Source organism: Convolutriloba macropyga, chromosome 8 (genome assembly GCF_964194025.1).
Source record: "Convolutriloba macropyga chromosome 8, txConMacr16.3, whole genome shotgun sequence".
In the NCBI taxonomy this organism is placed as follows: Eukaryota; Metazoa; Xenacoelomorpha; order Acoela; family Convolutidae; genus Convolutriloba; species Convolutriloba macropyga.
Genome location: NC_134475.1, coordinates 14444320 through 14464123, shown reverse-complemented (window position 1 = coordinate 14464123; position 19804 = coordinate 14444320). Strand labels below are relative to the sequence as shown.

General features: G+C 34.9%; 1 protein-coding gene across 7 annotated transcripts in view; it reads left to right on the top strand.

Annotated features, from left to right (window-relative positions):
• The window catches only part of LOC142344496 (mucin-like protein), a 68701-nt gene that overhangs the window by 40669 nt on the left and 8228 nt on the right, over positions 1–19804 (top strand). For all 7 annotated transcript variants that reach the window (XM_075396175.1, XM_075396172.1, XM_075396171.1 and 4 more), the window contains 2 exons: positions 519–747; positions 12082–12284. In XM_075396175.1, the coding sequence (XP_075252290.1) occupies positions 519–747; positions 12082–12284 (432 nt within the window). The remainder of the gene's footprint in view (positions 1–518; positions 748–12081; positions 12285–19804) is intronic.

The following is a 19804-nucleotide window of genomic DNA, read 5'->3' as shown; positions in this document are numbered from 1 at the left end:
ACTTTTGAGTTCTGAAATTATCTACTTTCTTTGTCAATTCTTGAGGCGGCATCTTTGAAAAGTTTCAGTGCAGAAAAACACTTCAGCGGGCGGTTCTGTTTTCATCCATCGTTCTACTGTTTGCTGTGGAGTCTCCGCCTAAAGAAATATTTGTAGCAGGGCGAAGAAATCACATCCATTGCAATAAGGTCTTTGAAAAGTAACCAATCGGTAAAGTTTTTGGTTATTTTTTGAAATTAATCTGTGAAAATACAACAGGCTTACAGTTTTCAGTTTCAACTTTTGTCGCTGTTTTTCACAATTCAACCGAGATCGACTATCATTTCGCAATGTGGGCAATCCCCCCCCCCCCCAGTTTAGTGGGAAATGTATGTTTTATGATCCTCAGGCGCACGTGCATTATTTTAACATAGCAGCGTGCTATATAACAACCCATAATTTGTAACGTGGGGGAGGGGGTCATAAAAAACACGGGGGGGGGGGGGACAGAATAAATGCGAGTGTTGTTTTGATTCTAGGAAGCCCCTTCAGTAGAGCAGGACTCGGTTTTTGTCACATTGCAGCAGAGTCGGGGCAATGAGGAGTTCACCTTTCGTTTGATTGACTCGGATCTAGTAGTTTCGGCTATTATTTCTCCCGATAAAGTCCTCAATGTTGGAGTCTCCCCGCCGACAGAAGCTATGGGCAAATTACAGGGCCTGCTCGGAGACTTTGACGGCAATAATACCAATGAATTAACTTTATCAGGTATTTTTTTCAAAAATGTAGTTAATTATTGGTTCTCGTGCAAAGTTTGCAACAGTTATTTGTCTCCTGTTTTTATGCGTTGTTTCCTATGCAATTCTTATGTGTTTGATTTGAGTTTTCGAGTGGTTTGATTTGATCTATTATTTATTATTTTGTAATCTGAATTGTTCTCATTCATAATACAAACACAATTTTCAAACCACTAGTTTACGTCAATTTACACAAAAAGACCAACGAAAATAACCAGATTCTAGTTGAATTTTTGAACAATTTAAAGAACCAAAGAGCCAAATAGTGATTAACTGCTCTCAAACACAATTTGTAGCAAATAAATTAGCCCTGTGGTCCGCTTTATGCGATTTTCCGCTTGACCGATTTTTTGCCTGTCCCATTTGACTTTTTGTCCTCAAAAAGGGGATAAACAGGTAAAGCCCGCAGCGCATTAAGGGCTCTTAGAGACATAGGCCTTATACCAGTCACTAAGAAGCCCTCAGTCACCCCTCTCCCACTCACCCCCTCCCACTCACCCAATCCTACACACACACACCCACTCACCCCGCCCCTCCCGACACTCCGCTCACACCTCCCCCCCCAGCCCATGACAGCTTCTCTCCCAAGATGGAGACTACCAAAGCCAAGCGCTCGCCGGTTGTTTGAGAGCAATTCGACCGATGTTATGTTCAATATTTTTGTTGCCGGAAATGGTGATCAAATCCGCGATAATTTTGACCACATTTTAAGCTTGGTTTCAGTTTTTAAATTATAACGTAATGACAGTTTTGGGTGAGAAGTTTTTTGACACATATAAAAGCACACATGTACACAAAAGCCAATTGTTGTTTTGAATTCAAATCTTGTTGAATTAATTAAATCTGAAATACATGCTCGCCTAAAATCACTGTGTCATAGTTGCACTAATCTTCTTTCTGAATATTTGTTTTTCAACTTGATGAAAGAAGTGAAAAAATCAGTTTGGTTTCATAGATTCCAACATTTAGTTTTGCTTGTCATGCCGTTCTAACTTCACTGCTTGATTTGGCTCTCCGTTGATTTGCTGTTTTGTGAAGCTCAGCATTCACATCGCGGGCCTTATTTTACATCGCGAAAGGATAACTTCCATTTGGTGGTACTGGAACGAGCTTAACTACTGTTTTCTTGTAAACTCCGTCGTTCTTTCAAAATTTAGCTCATCGAATCATATCATTGGACCCATCGATGGTCCCGATAAGTCGACCCAGACATGATGTCCTCGCTTGTCGCTATTTTCGATCAAACAACAAGATTGCCAATTTTGCCTATTATAAAGAGTTGGCAATTACTTTTTATGGAATTTGTCTCATATTAGGTTTGCTTAAGCTTGAACTGTAGAGAGACCTTTTGGTGATAGATAAATGCCTCTGGGACTGGAAGATAAGGTAAACAGGCATTTTGTCGCCCAGCAAAAATAAAATGAGAGTAAGTGCTTCTGAGTCACTTTAATCACAAGGGAGTGGTGTCAACTATCTGGCATTCAAAATTTGCTCCACAATAAACATCATGCACAGAACGTCCTCGGTTGGCTGATCTGTTGTCGATCAATAAATACACTTCTTTCTTGCAATTTCTGTCCAATCGTTCCATACTCCTGCTGTGAGGTTTTGCTGTTGGGTTGAACTTCCATCTCAATCTTTGTTGAGTTAGAATTTCTTGAATTTTTTTTCTGGATCTTTTCCGTTTGTTCTCCCCACAGTATATTAATCCCGAAGAATCTGATGTAAATTGTTCAAGTCGTTTATACGTTGTTAATATGCTTGCTGCTATTGGTGTCGTTCGAGTGTGAATTTCGGTTTCACTTGTCATGCTATTCTAATTTCATTTCTTGATTTGACTCTCCGTTGATTTGCTGTTTTGTGAAGCTCAGCATTCACATCGCCGGCCTTATTTTACATCGCGAAAGGATCACTTCCGTTTGGCAGCACAGAAACGAGTTTCACTACTGTTTTCTTGTAGACTCCGTTGTTCCTTCCAACTTTCGCTGATTGAATCACATAATAGGACCGATCGATTGTTTCTGTACGTCGACATTAGTTAATTGTCGCTACTTTCGATCAACCAAAGAGGATGACCTTCTTAATGGTTTCCGTTCGCAGTAGATCGATATTATTACTATTACACCGAGTTGGCAAATACTTGTTTTGGAGTCTGTCCCATATTAGGTCTGCATAAGCTTCAGTTTTAAGAAACAGTATTCGAAGATCGAGAAATTAAAGTTCCTCCTAGAATGTCAGAAAATATAAACAAAACTGCTTGTTGCCTAGCAAAGAAGTTTCTGAGTCATTATTATCTGAACTGAATTGAATCAATGATGTCACGTTCAATGTTTGCTCCACAAAACACATCGTAGTGCAAAGAACGTCCTGGGTTGACTGATTTGTTGTCGAACACTACATAAATTGCTTTTTAGCGATTTCTGATCATCCGTTCCCATACTCCTCCGCAGTGAGGTGCTGCTGGAGGGTTGAACTTCCATCTGAACCCTTGTTGAATTGGGTGTTCTTCGATTCCTTCTGTTTTCCATGCCGCACTGCACTCTGCAAACTCTTTTTGAGCTCCAACACTATTTGACCCAACGTTGCTGGTTAGTGTACTGGATTTATCTCTTCGTGCAAAAAATCGCATAAATGCGTTGAAAAAATATCTGTGCCTACCTTGGGTAATACTTCTATATTCACCCCTCTCACGGTTAGACATGTGAACAGATAACACCATCGTTTTTGCAGCTGAACAATGTTTCTTACAAGCTCAGTGGTTTCGCATTGATTGTCCTTGTGCTCCTTTCGCAAGAATCCCTGAACTGCATGATGTTTCCAATATAGCAATATTGGATGCTTTGCATTGAAGTTCAACTGATTTTTGCATATGCTACCTCTGGCACCAATGACACCTTCTTCATCAAAAGAGGGTAAGAAGTTTATGACTTTGGTGCCTTTTGGGATTTCTTTTCCAGCTTTGAGAAGATCCCTATCTCAACCAAACTGCTCTAGCTCCAGTTGCTTGAAAATTAGCGCCTTTGCCTTTTCTCCTTCTTCAACACCGACTACAGGTGTTGCTGGTTTGTGTTTTTGGTGTTCTATAAAACTGTATTCACTAGTTGGGTTAATTTACTGAATCGTTCCCACTGAACATGAGCTTCACTTTCTTCAGCTTGCATTATTAAGACTGATGAAGGTATGTTCTCTTCATCTCAGGCAAATATTAGGTTGACTTGATATGGCCATTCGCTTTCAGGTTGTTTCAAACAGGCCGGCCCAGTGAGCCACTCCATTCTTTTGAGTTCTTTGATGTTAATTGCTTTCGCGCCAATGTAATCTAGGTTGTTGATACCGGTCACAGGTTTTCACTGTGAAACATCAGTCGTATTCAGTATTTCAGCTACTCGGTTGGCCGCAAGAACTTATTGTTTGCGATGAGATTTTTCATCCACTGCAGTACTGCAGTTGAGTCCGATCAAAAACTACAAGAATTTATCTTCATTTCGGGCTCCGTGATAATCTGTTTGCAATTCTAGTCGGGGAATTGGAAGATGTCTCATCGGTGCCACTCATTGTGTCTTCAGATGCGTCAGCAAACACATCAAGTTCGGTTTTGTCCCTCGCTGTATTGAAGTATCTTCTATCGATGCTTGTTTCAACTACTACTGGCAATTTTTTTCACTTTAGGATTTCTGCTGATTCACCTCACTTCATTCAGCTCCACTTCATTGTAGAATTTTTAGATTCTTAGTCCAGAAACCTTTGGGAAGTCGTCTGATGTGAACACTGAACGGAGCAAACAATCTGATCGGGTCAAATACTGAAGATACCTTTTACAAAATCGTTTTTTGAGTGATTGGTTTTAAAATTCTTTTTTGGTACTTTTGAATACTGCAATCAGTAACACTCCGTTGTAGTCCAAGAACTGGAGATCCATCAATGTTGGGTTCGACCTCGACTTGCTTCTGTGTCGGCTTCGGAAACCTTGTCCTTGTTGCTTATCCAAATCTTTAATTCAATTTTTCGTTTTTTTTTGTGAGAGAAGAGGTTATAACTGACTGAGTACGTCAGTTGCTTCTTCAAGCGTTTTTACTGATTTGATGAAATTGTCCATTTAGAAAATGTTTTGTATTGCTATTGCTGCAATTGAATACATCTCTTCTTTATCGAGTCCCACACTGTGAACTTTTATTCCCAAACATGTAACGCTAACATTTGTATTTTTCAACAGATTTGTTAGATCGTGGACGAAGCAGAAACCTCAAGCAACTTTTAACCTGCTTAGGAACATGCCTTTTCATTTGGTTTAAATTCTTTGTAGTTTGATGCCTCAATTCAAACACGTCTCACTTTGCCTGGTTTGATCGGGTTTAGGACTGGATGATGGCAGATATCATGCTTTTTTGGAAGTGGAGTTCATTTCAGATTCGTGCAGTATCTTTGCAAAATCCGTCCTTAATTTTGTATCTATTGATTGTTGATGAAAATTTTTCATGTTTGGTTCTCTTTGCCGTCTCTGCTCCAACGAGTAAAACTGACCCGATGCTGAATTGTAAATGATCCGAATGATGGCTCTGGTTCCGTCCAATGCATTCCCAACTTTTTGCACTCGCCTGAGAAATTTGTCGTACTCTTTAGCATATTCTTTGCCTGCAGTTTTTTCTTTGACTGACTGACGACGTCAATTTTGAAGCATAATTCCCTATGTCCAACAAGGTCTGTATATTCTCAGTCACCCTCAAATCTTCTGTAATTGCGGGATGACAAGTATTTTGTCTTTTCCCCCGTCCAGTGACTACCCATTCTAGCTCTGTCAGAACGGGGAACCGTTCACATTGTGTTCCTTTCCTGTAGTCCAATTCAGGTTGTAGCTCATAAGCATCTTCACCAAGGATGGTGCCAGATTCCATCAATTTGAAGCTTTTGTTGGGTAAAACGCTCAAGTTATAAAAGCCCTGATTCGGCTTGTTTTATTCGTAGTTTGTGTTTCATAATGAGATCCACGAGTATGCAAATGCTCCGATTGAATACACCCTTGAAGGTTATCCTTTTATTCTGAGAAGAAAATTTTCTGTCTTCAGATCCTTCGTTCGTTATATTCCCGCTATGTTGATCGTAACATTGGTGCCTTGTGGCTCGTAACTGTTCCAGCACACATTGATTGATGGATGAAACGGCTGATCCACTATCGAGGAAAACATATGTGTTCAACCTGTTGCCACCGCTATGTATTGAGACAACAGCTATCTGAAGAAAACTCCTAACATTGGTACTCTAGTTGGTTGTTGATTCACTTACCTTGACCTCGTCCTTTTTGTTTTCTGATTTTAGCAATCGATCGAGCATCTTGTTACATACTTTTATACAGCTCGCTTTGATTTTAATTTTTTCGGGGTTACATATTCTTTACCCAGACATCCGTAGCGTAACCTTTGCTTGCTCACTGCTGCGTACCGATTACTCACAATAATATTGCCCAATAATGGACAATTCCAAATCTTTTGTGTGCCATCAGCTAAGGAACGATGATCTTTCTTTGTTTGCTTTGTTTCTTTCACACTCAAATTCGTATTTAAACTGACTGTCTTCGAGAACCGTTTGTCTCTTTTTGTGTTTCTACGGTCTTCTTCTTTTCTCTCTCCCTTGAAATCTGAGAAATTTTTTGCACGATTGCTATTCTGTTTGAGAGGTTGAGGTAGTGTGTCTACTTTAAAATTCAATGTTGAGCTAGATTGCAGATCATCAAATTGTCGGCACGCTTTGAGCACGTTCACAGGGTTAGAAACCGAATATGAGAAATTGAAGAGACTTGATGAGTTGTGAGCTTTCACTTGACTTGCCATAAGGAGACTCTCCAGCTATGCATTTCTGAATACTTGAAGATTTTTGCAAATTTCCTCGCCAGAATGTTTCAAGCTGCAGCATAAAATTGGCCTGAATACCCCATTCCAAAGATTGCTGACTTTTCCACTGTTGTTTTGTAAACCAGTTCTTGGAGAAACGTCCCGATACTCAACGATTGTTGAACGGTTGTGAAAACTGCTATATCGTGAAAACTAACTAGACCCTGTTCAATCAGGGGTTGCTTTGAAACAAGCTGTTGTTCGATCTGGCTCGAGAAATTTGTCGATTCTACGGGAAAATCCGGGAAATCTGTCATTATTGTTGTCCAGTCAAGGGGTTTTTTGTCTCGAGCACTGGTTGGCTGAGAGTAATCATTGTCATTTTGTAATGCCGTTCTCTTTAATTTGCGCTTGAGCACAAGCTAATCTTTCAATAACTGATATTTTGCTTCCAGCTCCTTCAAATGGATATCTTAGTTTTCTTTGTTGAAAACGTGCCTGCAACTATATTTTAAATTCGATATCGAGTCTCTTCATCCGTTCATCTTGCTTTTGCCTCGCTGATAATTTTTCCAAAACAATTAACGTCTCCTGACCGCTTGATGTTGCACATTTTTGTACCGTTTGAGTAATCGCATTTTTACCATTTGAGCACCGCATTGCTTTGCTCTGCACTTATTTATTGTTGCATGCCTTCGCGTCTATATGCAAGCTAACGTTTGTCTAAATTAGTTTTTATTTAGCTGGCGTGTTTTAGACGATGTTCCAAAAAGTTCGGTGGGAAGTGTGGAAACTTGTTTCAACGTTCCAGTTCCTTGGGTATTTCTTCCTCTAAAAGTTGAAGAGTTTGTTAGTCAGTTATTTTGTAGTCAAGCTTTCGTTTAGTGTTAATTTTTCCACTACAATATGAAGCTTCTTGTTGTTTTGGATTTTTGTTGGCTGGAAATGTACGGGCATAGTACAAAATATGCTGATTAAGTTTATTGCCTATAGGTTGGGTTCACACATCAATTTCTTTGTTGAATTGTTTTTTTTTTCAAATTGCCTCGCCTGCGTTTCGCTGATGATTAGTCCCAATTTCAGTTGGTGCCTTTGGCACTCTTTTTATCAGATTGAAAAGCAGTTTGCCTTCTAGTGTCTTGCTTGGTGGACTAAATGGAACGGCTGTTCTCCTATCGAAGACAAGGAGAACCGTACACCGCCCCGTTCGTTTCAGCGGTTTCAACTCTGTCCGGACAATACATTTTTGCAGTTAACTTCTGTAACTTCTGTGAAATGTTTATTGTAGATCACCGTTGCAATAATGGATACTAAATTAATCCAATAACTAACTGTTCAGATTTAATGTTCAGCATTTTTTATTGTGCTCAGAAAACAAAAAGAATTCTAAATTAAAACAAATAAATTTTCTTTGAGTTATTACTATTAACTCATGTTGTAAATCGAAACTACAAATCGGCCAAGAAAAAGTTAGTCAATACTCTTTCATCTAACTATAGGCCAAATATTGGAATTTTATGTAATCTTTTTCATAAGGGAGCACTCAGAATATAACTCAAGCTTTTAATATTCCAATTTTTTTCGATAACCATTTTTGTGTCTCAATTGGTATCGAGATTCCCCATTATTGACATAAGTTAGGCGTCGATAAAGGCAGTTATTTCAATTGCCGCTGTACTTCATACAAATTTTTTTCTATAGCAACTTTGTTCCTCAGAAAGTAAGTTTTGGGAATATCAAAATTAATTGAATTTCCAACATTTCAAAGTTTGTTGAAATGTACAGTCACTAAGATGATCTAAAGAAAACAACACCGTAACTGGTATTTTACCACTGAAGAAATTTGCTTCAATACGCACTGTACGTCAGTTTAATAAGACAAAATATCAAATTTCAACTTAATTTTGATCGTTTTTCAAGCTTCGTTTGTGATGCTAGAAACGTGGTTTAAATGTCAAATGTGCTTTCTGATTAGTTATAGATACGTATGTTGACAGAATGGGAACGGTTTTCCATAACGTCTTTTTTTTCAGTTTAAATCTGATGTCACGGGAAGTTTGTAAACCAATCAGAACTTTTATCGAACATTCTGTATTATCAACAAAAGGTCGATTCGCAAACAAATCTTAGAGAATCTGATGCAATTTGGTCAAGCCGTTTATACGCCGTGAAACTGCCTTGCTATTTTTGTTTAAGTTCGTGTATGGCAATCACGTACTAATTATAGTTAAGGAATTTAAATGTTAACATAATTGAACAAATCACTTTGGCTTCGATAGAATAAAGCAAGAAATTTTGCTTGTCATTTTGTTCTTACTTCACTGCCTGCTTTGGCCCTGAGATGGTTTGCTGATTTGTGAAGCTCATCAACCACACTAAACAAAACTGTAAACATCTTATCTTTTTTTTTAAATTGAAGATTGAATTGATCATTTCATTTTTGATCGAAAAACGGTTTGTTTTTTTGTGACATTTGTTCTACACCATAAAAAATTTTCAATTAGCTCGCCCTTTACTATATGAATTTGTAGCGGTTTTAATTACGATTATTACTAAGACCCCTTTTAAATGGAAAACAAATTGTTTTAAGTTTTCCTGGAATTCTAGTTAGGGGATATGGGTCTAGCTTTTCTCTCAAGTTTGCCACGAATGCAATGTCATATCTCTTTAAACTTTTCAGTTTTAGGAGCACTTGAATTCCTGAGCCTTTAGTTTACTAGAAAAGCACTCGTTTGAATCTTAATTTTTCAATATTTTAGTGGTCTTTTTACTAAAAAAGTTTTGGTTACTGTCTTGATCAACTCTATGTAGCAGCAACTGCTAGTACCAAAATTTTTGTCTTGCTTATATGTTGCTTCCGTTTATATAATGAACACATTATATCTCGATTGGTCTTATCAGAAGTTCAAAAAATTAAATTTGGGTTGTGCTCTATGACCGCGTTGTGATAAATGAATTTTTTGTTGCCGTGTTGTGATAAATCAAAATTTTCAATGAATTGGTCTAATGAAGGCAGGAAAAGAAGGAAAGAATGGAAAAACAGAGGAAGGAAAGAGCGAAAAAAAGTGATCGGAAATTGAAACAAACATCACAAAAATGCAAAATGAAAGAAAGATGCGACATTTTATAGAAGATAATTCAAAAAGGAGGAAGAAAAGCAGAAAAAAGGAAAGAAAGATAAAAAGAACGAAAACGAAAAAAACAAAAGCAGTGGAAAGATAGAACGAAAGAAAAAGGAAAGGAATAAAACAATCATTAAAATGAAACAAAGGGAATTAAGAAGAGAAGATGACAGTAAAAGATTTTATGTTATTAAAATATAAAAAACAAAGCACAACTCATATAGTTGATCTAGATTTCTTGTTATGTGCATGCGTTGATAAGTTTAAATGGTAGAACAGTTTTTGAATAAAACGAACTTTAAATCGAAAATTTTTTGTTTCGCTGCAATTTTAAACAGATCAAATCTATGAATAGTTATAGTAATTAGCTAAAATTTTTTGTGGCAGTTTTCTATGTTGCGGCCAATCAGTTCAAACACGTGATATGGTGTCCAAAGATTTTTAAAGGCGTTTTTTCTAACTATTAATTGCAGTGGATGGCGTGCATACATTGCGATAGAATAAAAGATCACAGGATTGAAAAAATGCCGAAAATAAAAACGGAACGTAGGAAAGAAAACAAAAAAATGAAAAAAGATAACAGAAGAACAAACGATTTAAAATACGAAGGGAATGAGAGAAGAGGGCAAATGGAGGGCGAGCCCACAGTGCAATTAGTTAGAAAGAATCATCAAGATGGAAGACGGTAAAAAAGAAACGGAAAAACTAGAAGAAGGGAACAAAGGAAGGAAGAAGAAAAAGAAGGCAGAAATGATAGAAAAAAAGAAAGATATAAAGGAAGAAAGAAGAAAAATACAATAAAGAAGGAGCGATTGAGAGAGAAAATGGGAGAGCAATCAGACAAGAGCAGAAAATGGGATTAAAAAAGAAGGCAAGAAGTAAAAGTAAAAAACAGAAGAAGAAGAGAATGAAAAGTAAACACTAGATTGCTAGATTGAGAGAGAGAGAGAGAGAGAGAGAGAGAGAGAGCAGAAAAGAAAGAAGTATTGCTAGATTTCCATTGCAGACCCATCACATTTTAGTTCTTTTCTTGGCTATTTTTATTCAAGGAATTTTTATTCAACAGAAAATAGGATTAAAAAAGAAGGCAAGAAGTAAAAGTAAAAAACAGAAGAAGAAGAGAATGAAAAGTAAACAGAGAGAGCAGAAAAGAAAGAAGTATTGAACGCAATGAGGAGAACCACTGAGAAAAATTGAGGAAAAAGAGACAAAGAAGAGAAGAAAGAAAAATAAAAAAAACAGAAAAAAATTTAAATGGAATTAATGAAAGAAAGAAACAAAAAAATGTAAGCAAATATTTGAATATCAAGAGAAAAATAAGGACTAAAGAGAATAAGGAAGGGCCGAAGAAAGAAACAAAGAAGTAAAAGGAGGCGGACAACGAAATAGCGAAAGTGAGGAAAAAAAGATTGAAAGATGGAAAGAGTGATGGAAAAAATAAAACGAAAGAAAAAAGAGAGAAAACGATCAAAAAACCTAATCAGATAAAAAAATAATGGAAACAAAAATTTCTTTTCTGATTCTGAGCTATAGAAGCCTAGCTCTCGAATTCAGGAAATCCTCGCTAAGCCAACGAAAGATCTTAGATGTTTAAAATGTAATACACACTGCTGTTTCCATAAAGATTGGGTGGTTTCCCAGACAATTTTTTAGTTTTTTTCCCTGCAAAAAAGTGGCAATACGAAGACAAACTACTACTGAAACCAGTTTAGTTGTGTTTCAGTTGGGAAGAGCTCTCCAGCATATGTTTTTGCGGATCTTGTAAGGATATTGTTAGGATAATGCGCATTTTTTTTCAAGTCATTTATATTTTGCAAATAAAAAATCACTCATAAAGCAATAAAACTACCGCTAAAATAATATTGACTTTGTTGTAAGTGGATAAAAACCTTATTATTTTGTTTCCATTGCAGACCCATCACATTTTAGTTCTTTTCTTGGCTATTTTTATTCAAGGAATTTTCATTTTTTATCCCTCTTTTCTGCACTTTTAAGATTCTATTTTCTCTTTTGATTCTCTCCTAGTGTTCTAGAGACATTTGGGATCTTTTCCATTTTTTGGGAAAATCTTGGGGCTCAACTCAAAATCTCACACGCGTATTGGGTTTTACACGCGAGCATTTTCAACCACAATAACGTTTCCGAGTTTTCGGCATGATCTTGGAATTCCTCGCGTGTGATCGAGGCCTGGGAAGTTCATGATCAGTAATATCCGAAGAAATTCAGCGAGCTGTACATTTCAGTAGGTACTTGATCATCAAATTTTAGTGTAATCATGCAGTCTAACAATGAGCTGGAAAGTTCTTTTATTGAATTTGATTAAATATCTGATTAGATAATAACTTGAACACATTGCAGATGGTTCCTTGATGCCGTTAACTTCAAACATGACAGATATCCACCATACTTTTGGAAACAAGTGGAAAGTTGGCAGAGACCAATGGATTTTTGCGGCTGCATCTCAAGGAGAGCTGGAAAATGACGTAGCATACGAATCATCCTATACGCCAGTTTACGAAGCCAGCTTTGACAACCCCGATCTAGAGAGGCAGGCCAAAAAAGTTCGTATGACATGTCCTGTAAAATAATTTTTTCGTCAAGTTTACTTATCACATTAAAGCTTAAAGAATTTCAATCACTTTTTTAGCATGACGCAATTTCGAAATATATATTTGATTACTACAGTTGTCGTGTATACCAGGTAGCGACCACGGAAAAAAATATCTATATTCTTTGCTCGGATCAACAAATATTTCAAAAATTGTGTAAGAAATGAAGAGAACTCATCTGAATTTACTCAGATTCCTTACATACAGTTTTTGAATAAAAGCGCTAAAAATATGTACGAAATGAACCAAAAAAAGCCATAATTTTTTGTTTTTTAGTTTTTTTTCACAGTAATTTATAGTGTTTTTACGTCAGCTCTTGCGGCCTTCTGGAAGTTTTAACGTCAGTTTTTTGTGACCTCTTCATCTCTTCTACTGCGACATATGTTGTCCAACGTCTAAACAAGAAATTTTCTTGCAAATATAGATATCGTTGTACAGAGTATGGTTATCCCTGTTAAGAGTCACGGCTTTGTTCTTCAAGAGACAACACGTAAATCCACTGCAATGAGGAAAAATTAATCATTTGTGTCCTGCTGAAAAATTAGACATTTTCTGGCGACCAAAATGTTAAGAGCTTATATTATTGGACTGATTCCCCATCGGTTTTTTACATATATTTGTACATGGTTGATGGACATTTTCCCTGTCAAGAATGTTATCGAGAAAAATGTTTTAAAAACTTTTCCAGATCAAGATTTGGCTAAAAAAAACGGAAGAAAAAATTTAGCGAATTCCGTGTCATTAATTTAATGGTCTGTGCTTGAAAAAATTGAAAATCTGAGTAAAAGTCATCTCAAGGAAAACCAATATAATAAAGCATGCTATTATTTTTTCTCAAATGAAATTATTATGATTTCAGTATATTGTACTAAAGTTACGATGATTGTGGTTAAAACAACAATTTTCACAACAATTCACAGCTCGCACAATTATCCCTTAAATTTTATGGGGAATGCTAAAAACATTTTAAAACACTCATTTCAAGTAATTTTTGAAAAACGGTACTTCACGGGGTCAAGAATCTACTTTCCTTAAAAATAAAAATATTCGGTCTTAAATGGCTTCAACTTGTCTGTTTTTTAACAACAATTAGCAAAATGTTCTATATCACTTCCAGCCAAAAAAATTCTATTGTAAAAATCTGACAAAAAGTTGCCACCAAAAAACAGTTTTTCCCACCAAATTTTTTACTGCTTAATAAAACTGACAAAAATTATGAAAAAAATGCGATCGCAAAATTATTCACAAAAGCAAATTTGGCGAATGAATTTTGCTTTTAATGAATCATGTAACGAACCTGTAAAATATCCGAGCCATTTCTTAAATGATAGTAATTTTAATTCTTTGAAAATTTATTCTTCAAGCAAAACAGCTGAATTAATGCATTGGAACGAGTTGCAAAGAGGACTATCAGCCACACCGCTTCAGATGGCAAAATTTACTAAGACCGTAAAACTGCATAGCATTTAAAAAATCCGAAAAAATATAGTTACTGCATCGCAACTCTGAAGGAAAGGCAACCTCTGAAATAAATTGCTAAATATTTATTACTGAAAAACACGTGTTCCAAAAACTAATTAGCTCAAAATTAATAATTCTCGTCGCCCATTAATTTTCTCAAATCAGTTTGAAAACCAATTAATTATTTTCTATTGTTGGGCAAAAAAGCAACAATTCTATCGCTTTGGATTGTTTAACGAACAGTTACGACAAAAAAATTGTCTGGGTATTAAAGATGAACAGTGAACGTCATAATTTCATACAAAGAAAAGAAAAAAATACATGATTTAGGATAAAATAAACATGGAGCAAAGGATGAGATCAAGCTATTGGCTAAAAAGAATCTAAAAGGTGCTTGAGCCTAACACTTACGGAAGTTAAATTCTTTTTTTTCATGATTCATGCTAAGTAATTTTGATAATTTTCATTAGAATTTTAGTGAAATGTTCAGCTCATGGAAAAATTTTATCAAAGTAGACTATAACTTTTTCTCCTATGAATCTAAATATATCAATAATGTCTCCTGAATTATGTATGAAAAGCCATGTGCAATTTAAATTACCAAACTAAAACTTTTATCGCTGAATGGTCTGATTGAAAAATAGCAGTACTTCACGTATCTCATGGACAAGAACCTGCTTTCCGTGAAAATACAATTTTTAGGGGTTAAAGAACTTCGACTTCTTATTGTTTTACCAACAATTACCCTCTAGGTTTCAATTGATCGAAGAGCAAAAAATTTAAGAGCAAATACAGCCTATAGACAGATTTTCGCAACAAAATTTTGAGCGCTTAAAATTTTTTGTCAAAGTTTGAGGCAGAAATCATCACAGTTTGATTAAATTATTTTTTAAAAAGTGAAATAATAGCAAAAAACCATTTAATGAATTGTAAATCCAATTATTAAAAGGTCCGAGCCTTTTCACAAATGATGCTATTTTTAATTATTTTGAAAACTAAGTGGCTAAGTAATCTATCAGCTCCAGTTAATGACAGTGCAAAATTTAGTTGAGTTGTATTATAGAATTGAATGAAACAGAGAACTACCAATCGTATCTATAACACCGCTTTATATGCCAGAAACTTGTACCTGGTGCAACTAAGGTCTGAGCAAATTCTTAAAGCCGTAAACTTGCACAGCATCAAATTATGATTTAAGATTTGTTTACTGCCGAAGTATTTTATCACTGTATAAAGAAGAGAAGAACTGAATTAAATTACTCTGTTTTTGCTCCAAAAAATATGTGCTCTAAAATCATTTTAACTCAAAAATCATACATTTTCGTTGCGAGCAGATCTTCTGAAAACAAATTGAAAACTACTTACATTATTCTTCTGCTGTACGAAAAAATAATCATTTTTTGAACAGTGAGTGAAGAAAATTAATGAGCATCAGAATTGAAAAAAAGCATGTCGTATGTAATGGTTTCAGCATGTTTTTATACAGAAAAACCCAAAATTTAGTTGATTAAGGAAGAATTACACATGGACGAATTGATTAGATGACAGACAAAATAATCGATTATACAGATCTTTATATCTACCTATGTTTAAAAATGGTACAAAATGTTTCCGAACGCAAGTTTACAGAGTGAATTTTGATATTCTTGATTTGGAAAAACAAGCAAAAAACGTGCATTTGATATGGTATCTTAAAGTTTATATTCGTTACATTAGTAGTTTCTTAGTTCTCAGATCACATTATAACTTTAGAAAATATATCAAATTTTTCTCATGACGAAAATTTTTTTCGGGATATACCAGGTCACAATCATTGCGCAATTAAGTTTATTACAGTTTTCCAAAATAATGTGTAAAAAATTTGGTGAAATTGACTGAATTTTATAAACGGTGATTGCGGTTTTCAGGACAAACAGTTTATAGCTAAAAGCGCTAAAAATAAATAGGAATTGGTACAGATTTGTTTTCTAAAAAAGTTTAGCGTGGCTGTTGCGCCTTGCTAGAAGACTTAAGCTCATTGTTTTGTGCTTGTGTTTTGCACAAATATAGATACACGCTTGTACAATTTGAGTTTCTTTGTTAAAAAAATCGTGGTTTTGTGTTTGAATAGACATTACGCAAAGCTTCTGCAGTGATGAAACTAGAATCTTGGTCCTGTTAAAAAATTGGAAACCTTTGACAACAAGAAAGTTTAGAGCATTTGTTATTCTACAGGTTCCTCTATCAGAAAACGTGGACACCAAAAAAATTGAAAATTATTCTGCATCAAACTATCGGCTAAAAATAATTCAAAAAGCTGGAAAGAAATATTTACGGCGTCGTGAATCGTTTATTTAATGATTCCCGCTTGATAAGTTTTATAATGATTCTAAAATTTTGAGCGAAATCTTCATTTCATTGAAAACTATTGAAATAGTGTAGACCTAATGTTTTTTCTCATCAAAAATTCTATTGTTTTCTGTTTTGTGATAAATTCACGTGACTGTGGTTAATGCAGCAAAAAATTCTCTTTACAAATGATTTATTTTTAATTTTAACGCAATTTTCAGAACAAGTCACTGCTCAAAACGATCTTTTAAGTTTTGTAAAGTAAAAGCAATACACGTTTTAAAACACTAACTTCAAACTCTTTTGTTGACGTTCGTATTTGGCCGTGGACCTGCTTTTCAATAATGTTTTTCAAAGCAATTTTTGATATTTTTATTTTTTCAATATTTCTGTTTGTTTTTCTAACAATTATCATTGTGTTTCAAATCAGTCGCATGAGAAAACTTATGCTGCATTAATCATAGCAAAAACAGCAACCCGTAGACAGCTTTTCCCGACAAAAATGTTAATGCTTTAATTATGCTATCAAAATTTTAAGCAAAATTGACAGATTTATGACAGTATTTAGAAATTCAAAAAAAGAATTAAGTGAAAACCATCATATAATGAATTTTAAATTAAATTTGCAAAAGTTGTGAGCCACTCCCGAAATAACAGTTAAATTAGTTTTTGAAAACTAAGTCGCTAAATAAACTAACAGAGCCTGTTAAACCCAGTGCAATGTAAGCGTTGTTTTCACGCTGATAAAACAGAGGACTGTCAGTCAAGTCTATAACACTGCTCTATGTGACCGAATTTTCTTCCTCTTACAACTAAGTGCCTATTTTTTCTTGTTAAAGCTGCAAAACATCAAAAAATAATGCAAATTTTACGCACTGAGAAGTCTATGCGGGTAAAGATAGACATATCTATCTTATATTGAAACAAATATAATAAAAACGTCACATTTTATATACTTGAATTTCTTAAATCGTAAAATAAATTTGGCAGTTTTCGATTGTCAAAAGATTTGCTTAAAAGCACCAATATGCTTTGTGTGAATGCGGTAAAAATTAAGACCAGTACTTAAAACAAAAGTGTTGATTTTTTTGTCAACATTGATAGTTTCTACTGGATGCTAGAGAACGCGTTAAAGTTAGACATATCTAACTTATATTAAAAGAAGTATGGTACAAATGTCAGCTCAATATGACGCAATTTCTTACTGCAAGATAACACCGGCAGTTTTCAAGTCGAAAAAAAATTTTGCTTAAAAAGTAGAAATATGATTATGTAAACCCTGTAATAATTAAGACAAATAACTTAAGACGAGATACTTTGTTTGTGGTCAAAATTAATAGTTTCTACTGGCTGCTAAAAATTTCACGGGGTAAGGATAGATATATCTAACTTATATTAAAACAAGTGTGGTAAAAATGTTACACTCGATATAATTCAAATTTTTATACTGCAAAGTTGTTAGGTTACCGATAACAAGCTTAGTAAAGGGAAATGATTAAGAAACAGAATATAGTTGCAAATGGCAAATTTCTTTAATAATGATAGTTCCCGTATTTGATTTAGTTGCCATTTTTGAGTTTCAACCATGATTATAAGTTTGTAAGGTTTTCTATCGAGCGAGAAAGGACAATTTTTAACAAAACAAGTTCTTTTTTAGCTCTTTTCTGAAAAATGACTGAACAGTTTGTGCCAGCACAGGATTCTCTTCAAATTTGTTGAGTTTGCTGCAGTGATCAGGCTGTCACTCGATTTTCCTTTCATAATCCGTGTAATTATTTGTAACTCGATCCCTCCAAACTCAGTAGTTGTTGACAAAGCCAACAATTTATCCAAGTATACAAAGCTTGATCAATCTTGGCTGCAATAGTACTATTACGTGAAAGATTCATACGCGGTAAAAACTGCTAACAGAATCTCTAATAAATTTAGCTATAAAGCGTATAATCATTTGGATTCGTTTTTGATAAAACGTTGTGTTTTCTTTAAATCATTGTAAAAGTTTTAAGGAAATTGAATATTAGGGATGGACGTCCATCCTATTTACAATTCCATAACTCTTTTTAAAGAAAAATAACTGAAGAAGGTAATAGATTCACAAGCTTATTGCTCTCAATTAGAATAAAAGGGTTTTCTGAAGTCATTTTTAAAACCCTAAATGAAGGTTGTCGAGCTTTATAGTTACTCACTTCCCGGGCCGAGGAATTTGGCCAAAATTATGTAAGATCAACGGCAACAAGCGTTGACAAGTTGGAAAATTCACCGCAATTTTCTTACATAATTTTGCGTTGAATCCGTTGAACCTAAAGGCAAAAATTCAACGCATTCAACGCAAAATTCTAAAAGAAATGGCTTTGAATTCTCCAACTTGTCAACGCTAGTTGCCGCTGATCTTACATATTTAGCGTTGAAATTAGCGTAGATCTTACATATTTAGCGTAGAATTTAGCGAAGATCTTACATAATTAGCGTTGAATTTAGCGTAGATTTTACATATTTTTGAGTTGAATTTAGCGTTGATGTTACCATAAATCAAATCGTTCGCTTGAACTATTAACCTCCAATTGCGTATGGGACTCGAACTACTGACCTCCTGCTTGCTTGTCGCCTCTTCTACCATTATGCCACAGTACCTTGGTTTCCTTAAGAGCCACAATCCTTATAAAGCGTAGATCTTACATATTTTGAGTTGAAATTAGCGTAGATCTTAATTATTTTGCGTTGATTTTAGCGTAGATCTTACATATTTTGCTTCGAAATTAGCGTAGAACTTGCATATATTTCGTTGAATTTAGCGTCGATCTCATATATTTTTCGTTGGAATCAGCATAGATCTTACATATTTGGCGCTCAATTCAGCGTAGATCTTAAAAATTTTGTGTTGAATTTAGCCGAGATCTTACATAAATTCAACGTATTCAACGCATTTACCATGTGAGGCGTGCTGAAAGAAATCTGAGTTTTGAAAAAAATTTGAATTCCTCAAATGGTCTGAAATGGTTTTTCCGCCGTAAGAGAGCATTCAAAAGTTATTTTTTGCTGACGTCAATTTTCTTACTTGTGCAGTATAGGGCTCGAAACAGTAAAAAAGTTGATTTTTCGAAAAAAAAACTTGAAAAAGTTTTGAAATCGTAAAATGGTCTGAAATGGATTTTGCACTATAAAAGAGCATTAAAATAAAGTCTTTTGCTGACTTCACTTTTCTCACCTGTGCAGTATAGGGGATCGAAACAGTAAAAATAATTTTTTTGAAAAAAACTTGAAAAATTTGAAACCGTAAAATGGTCTGAAATGGATTTTGCACCATAAAGGAGCACTAAAAAATGATTTTTATCTGACTTCATGTTTCCCACCTTTGCAGTATAGGGGTCGAAACAGTGAAAAAAATTGATTTTTCGAGAAACTTGAAAAAGTTTTGAAATCTTAAGATGGTCTGAAATGATTTTTTCAATACAAAAGAGCATTAAAAAGTGATTTTTTGCAGATTTCAGTTTTCTCACCTGTGCAGTATAGGGGGTCGAAACAGTAAAAAAATTAATTTTTTGGAAAAAAACCTGAGAAAGTTTTGAAATTGCAAAATGTTCTGAAATGGATTTTGCACTATAAAAGTGAACTAAAAACGATTTTTTGCCGATCTCACCTGTGTAGTATAGGGGGTCGAAACAGTAAAAAAAAATTAATGTCTT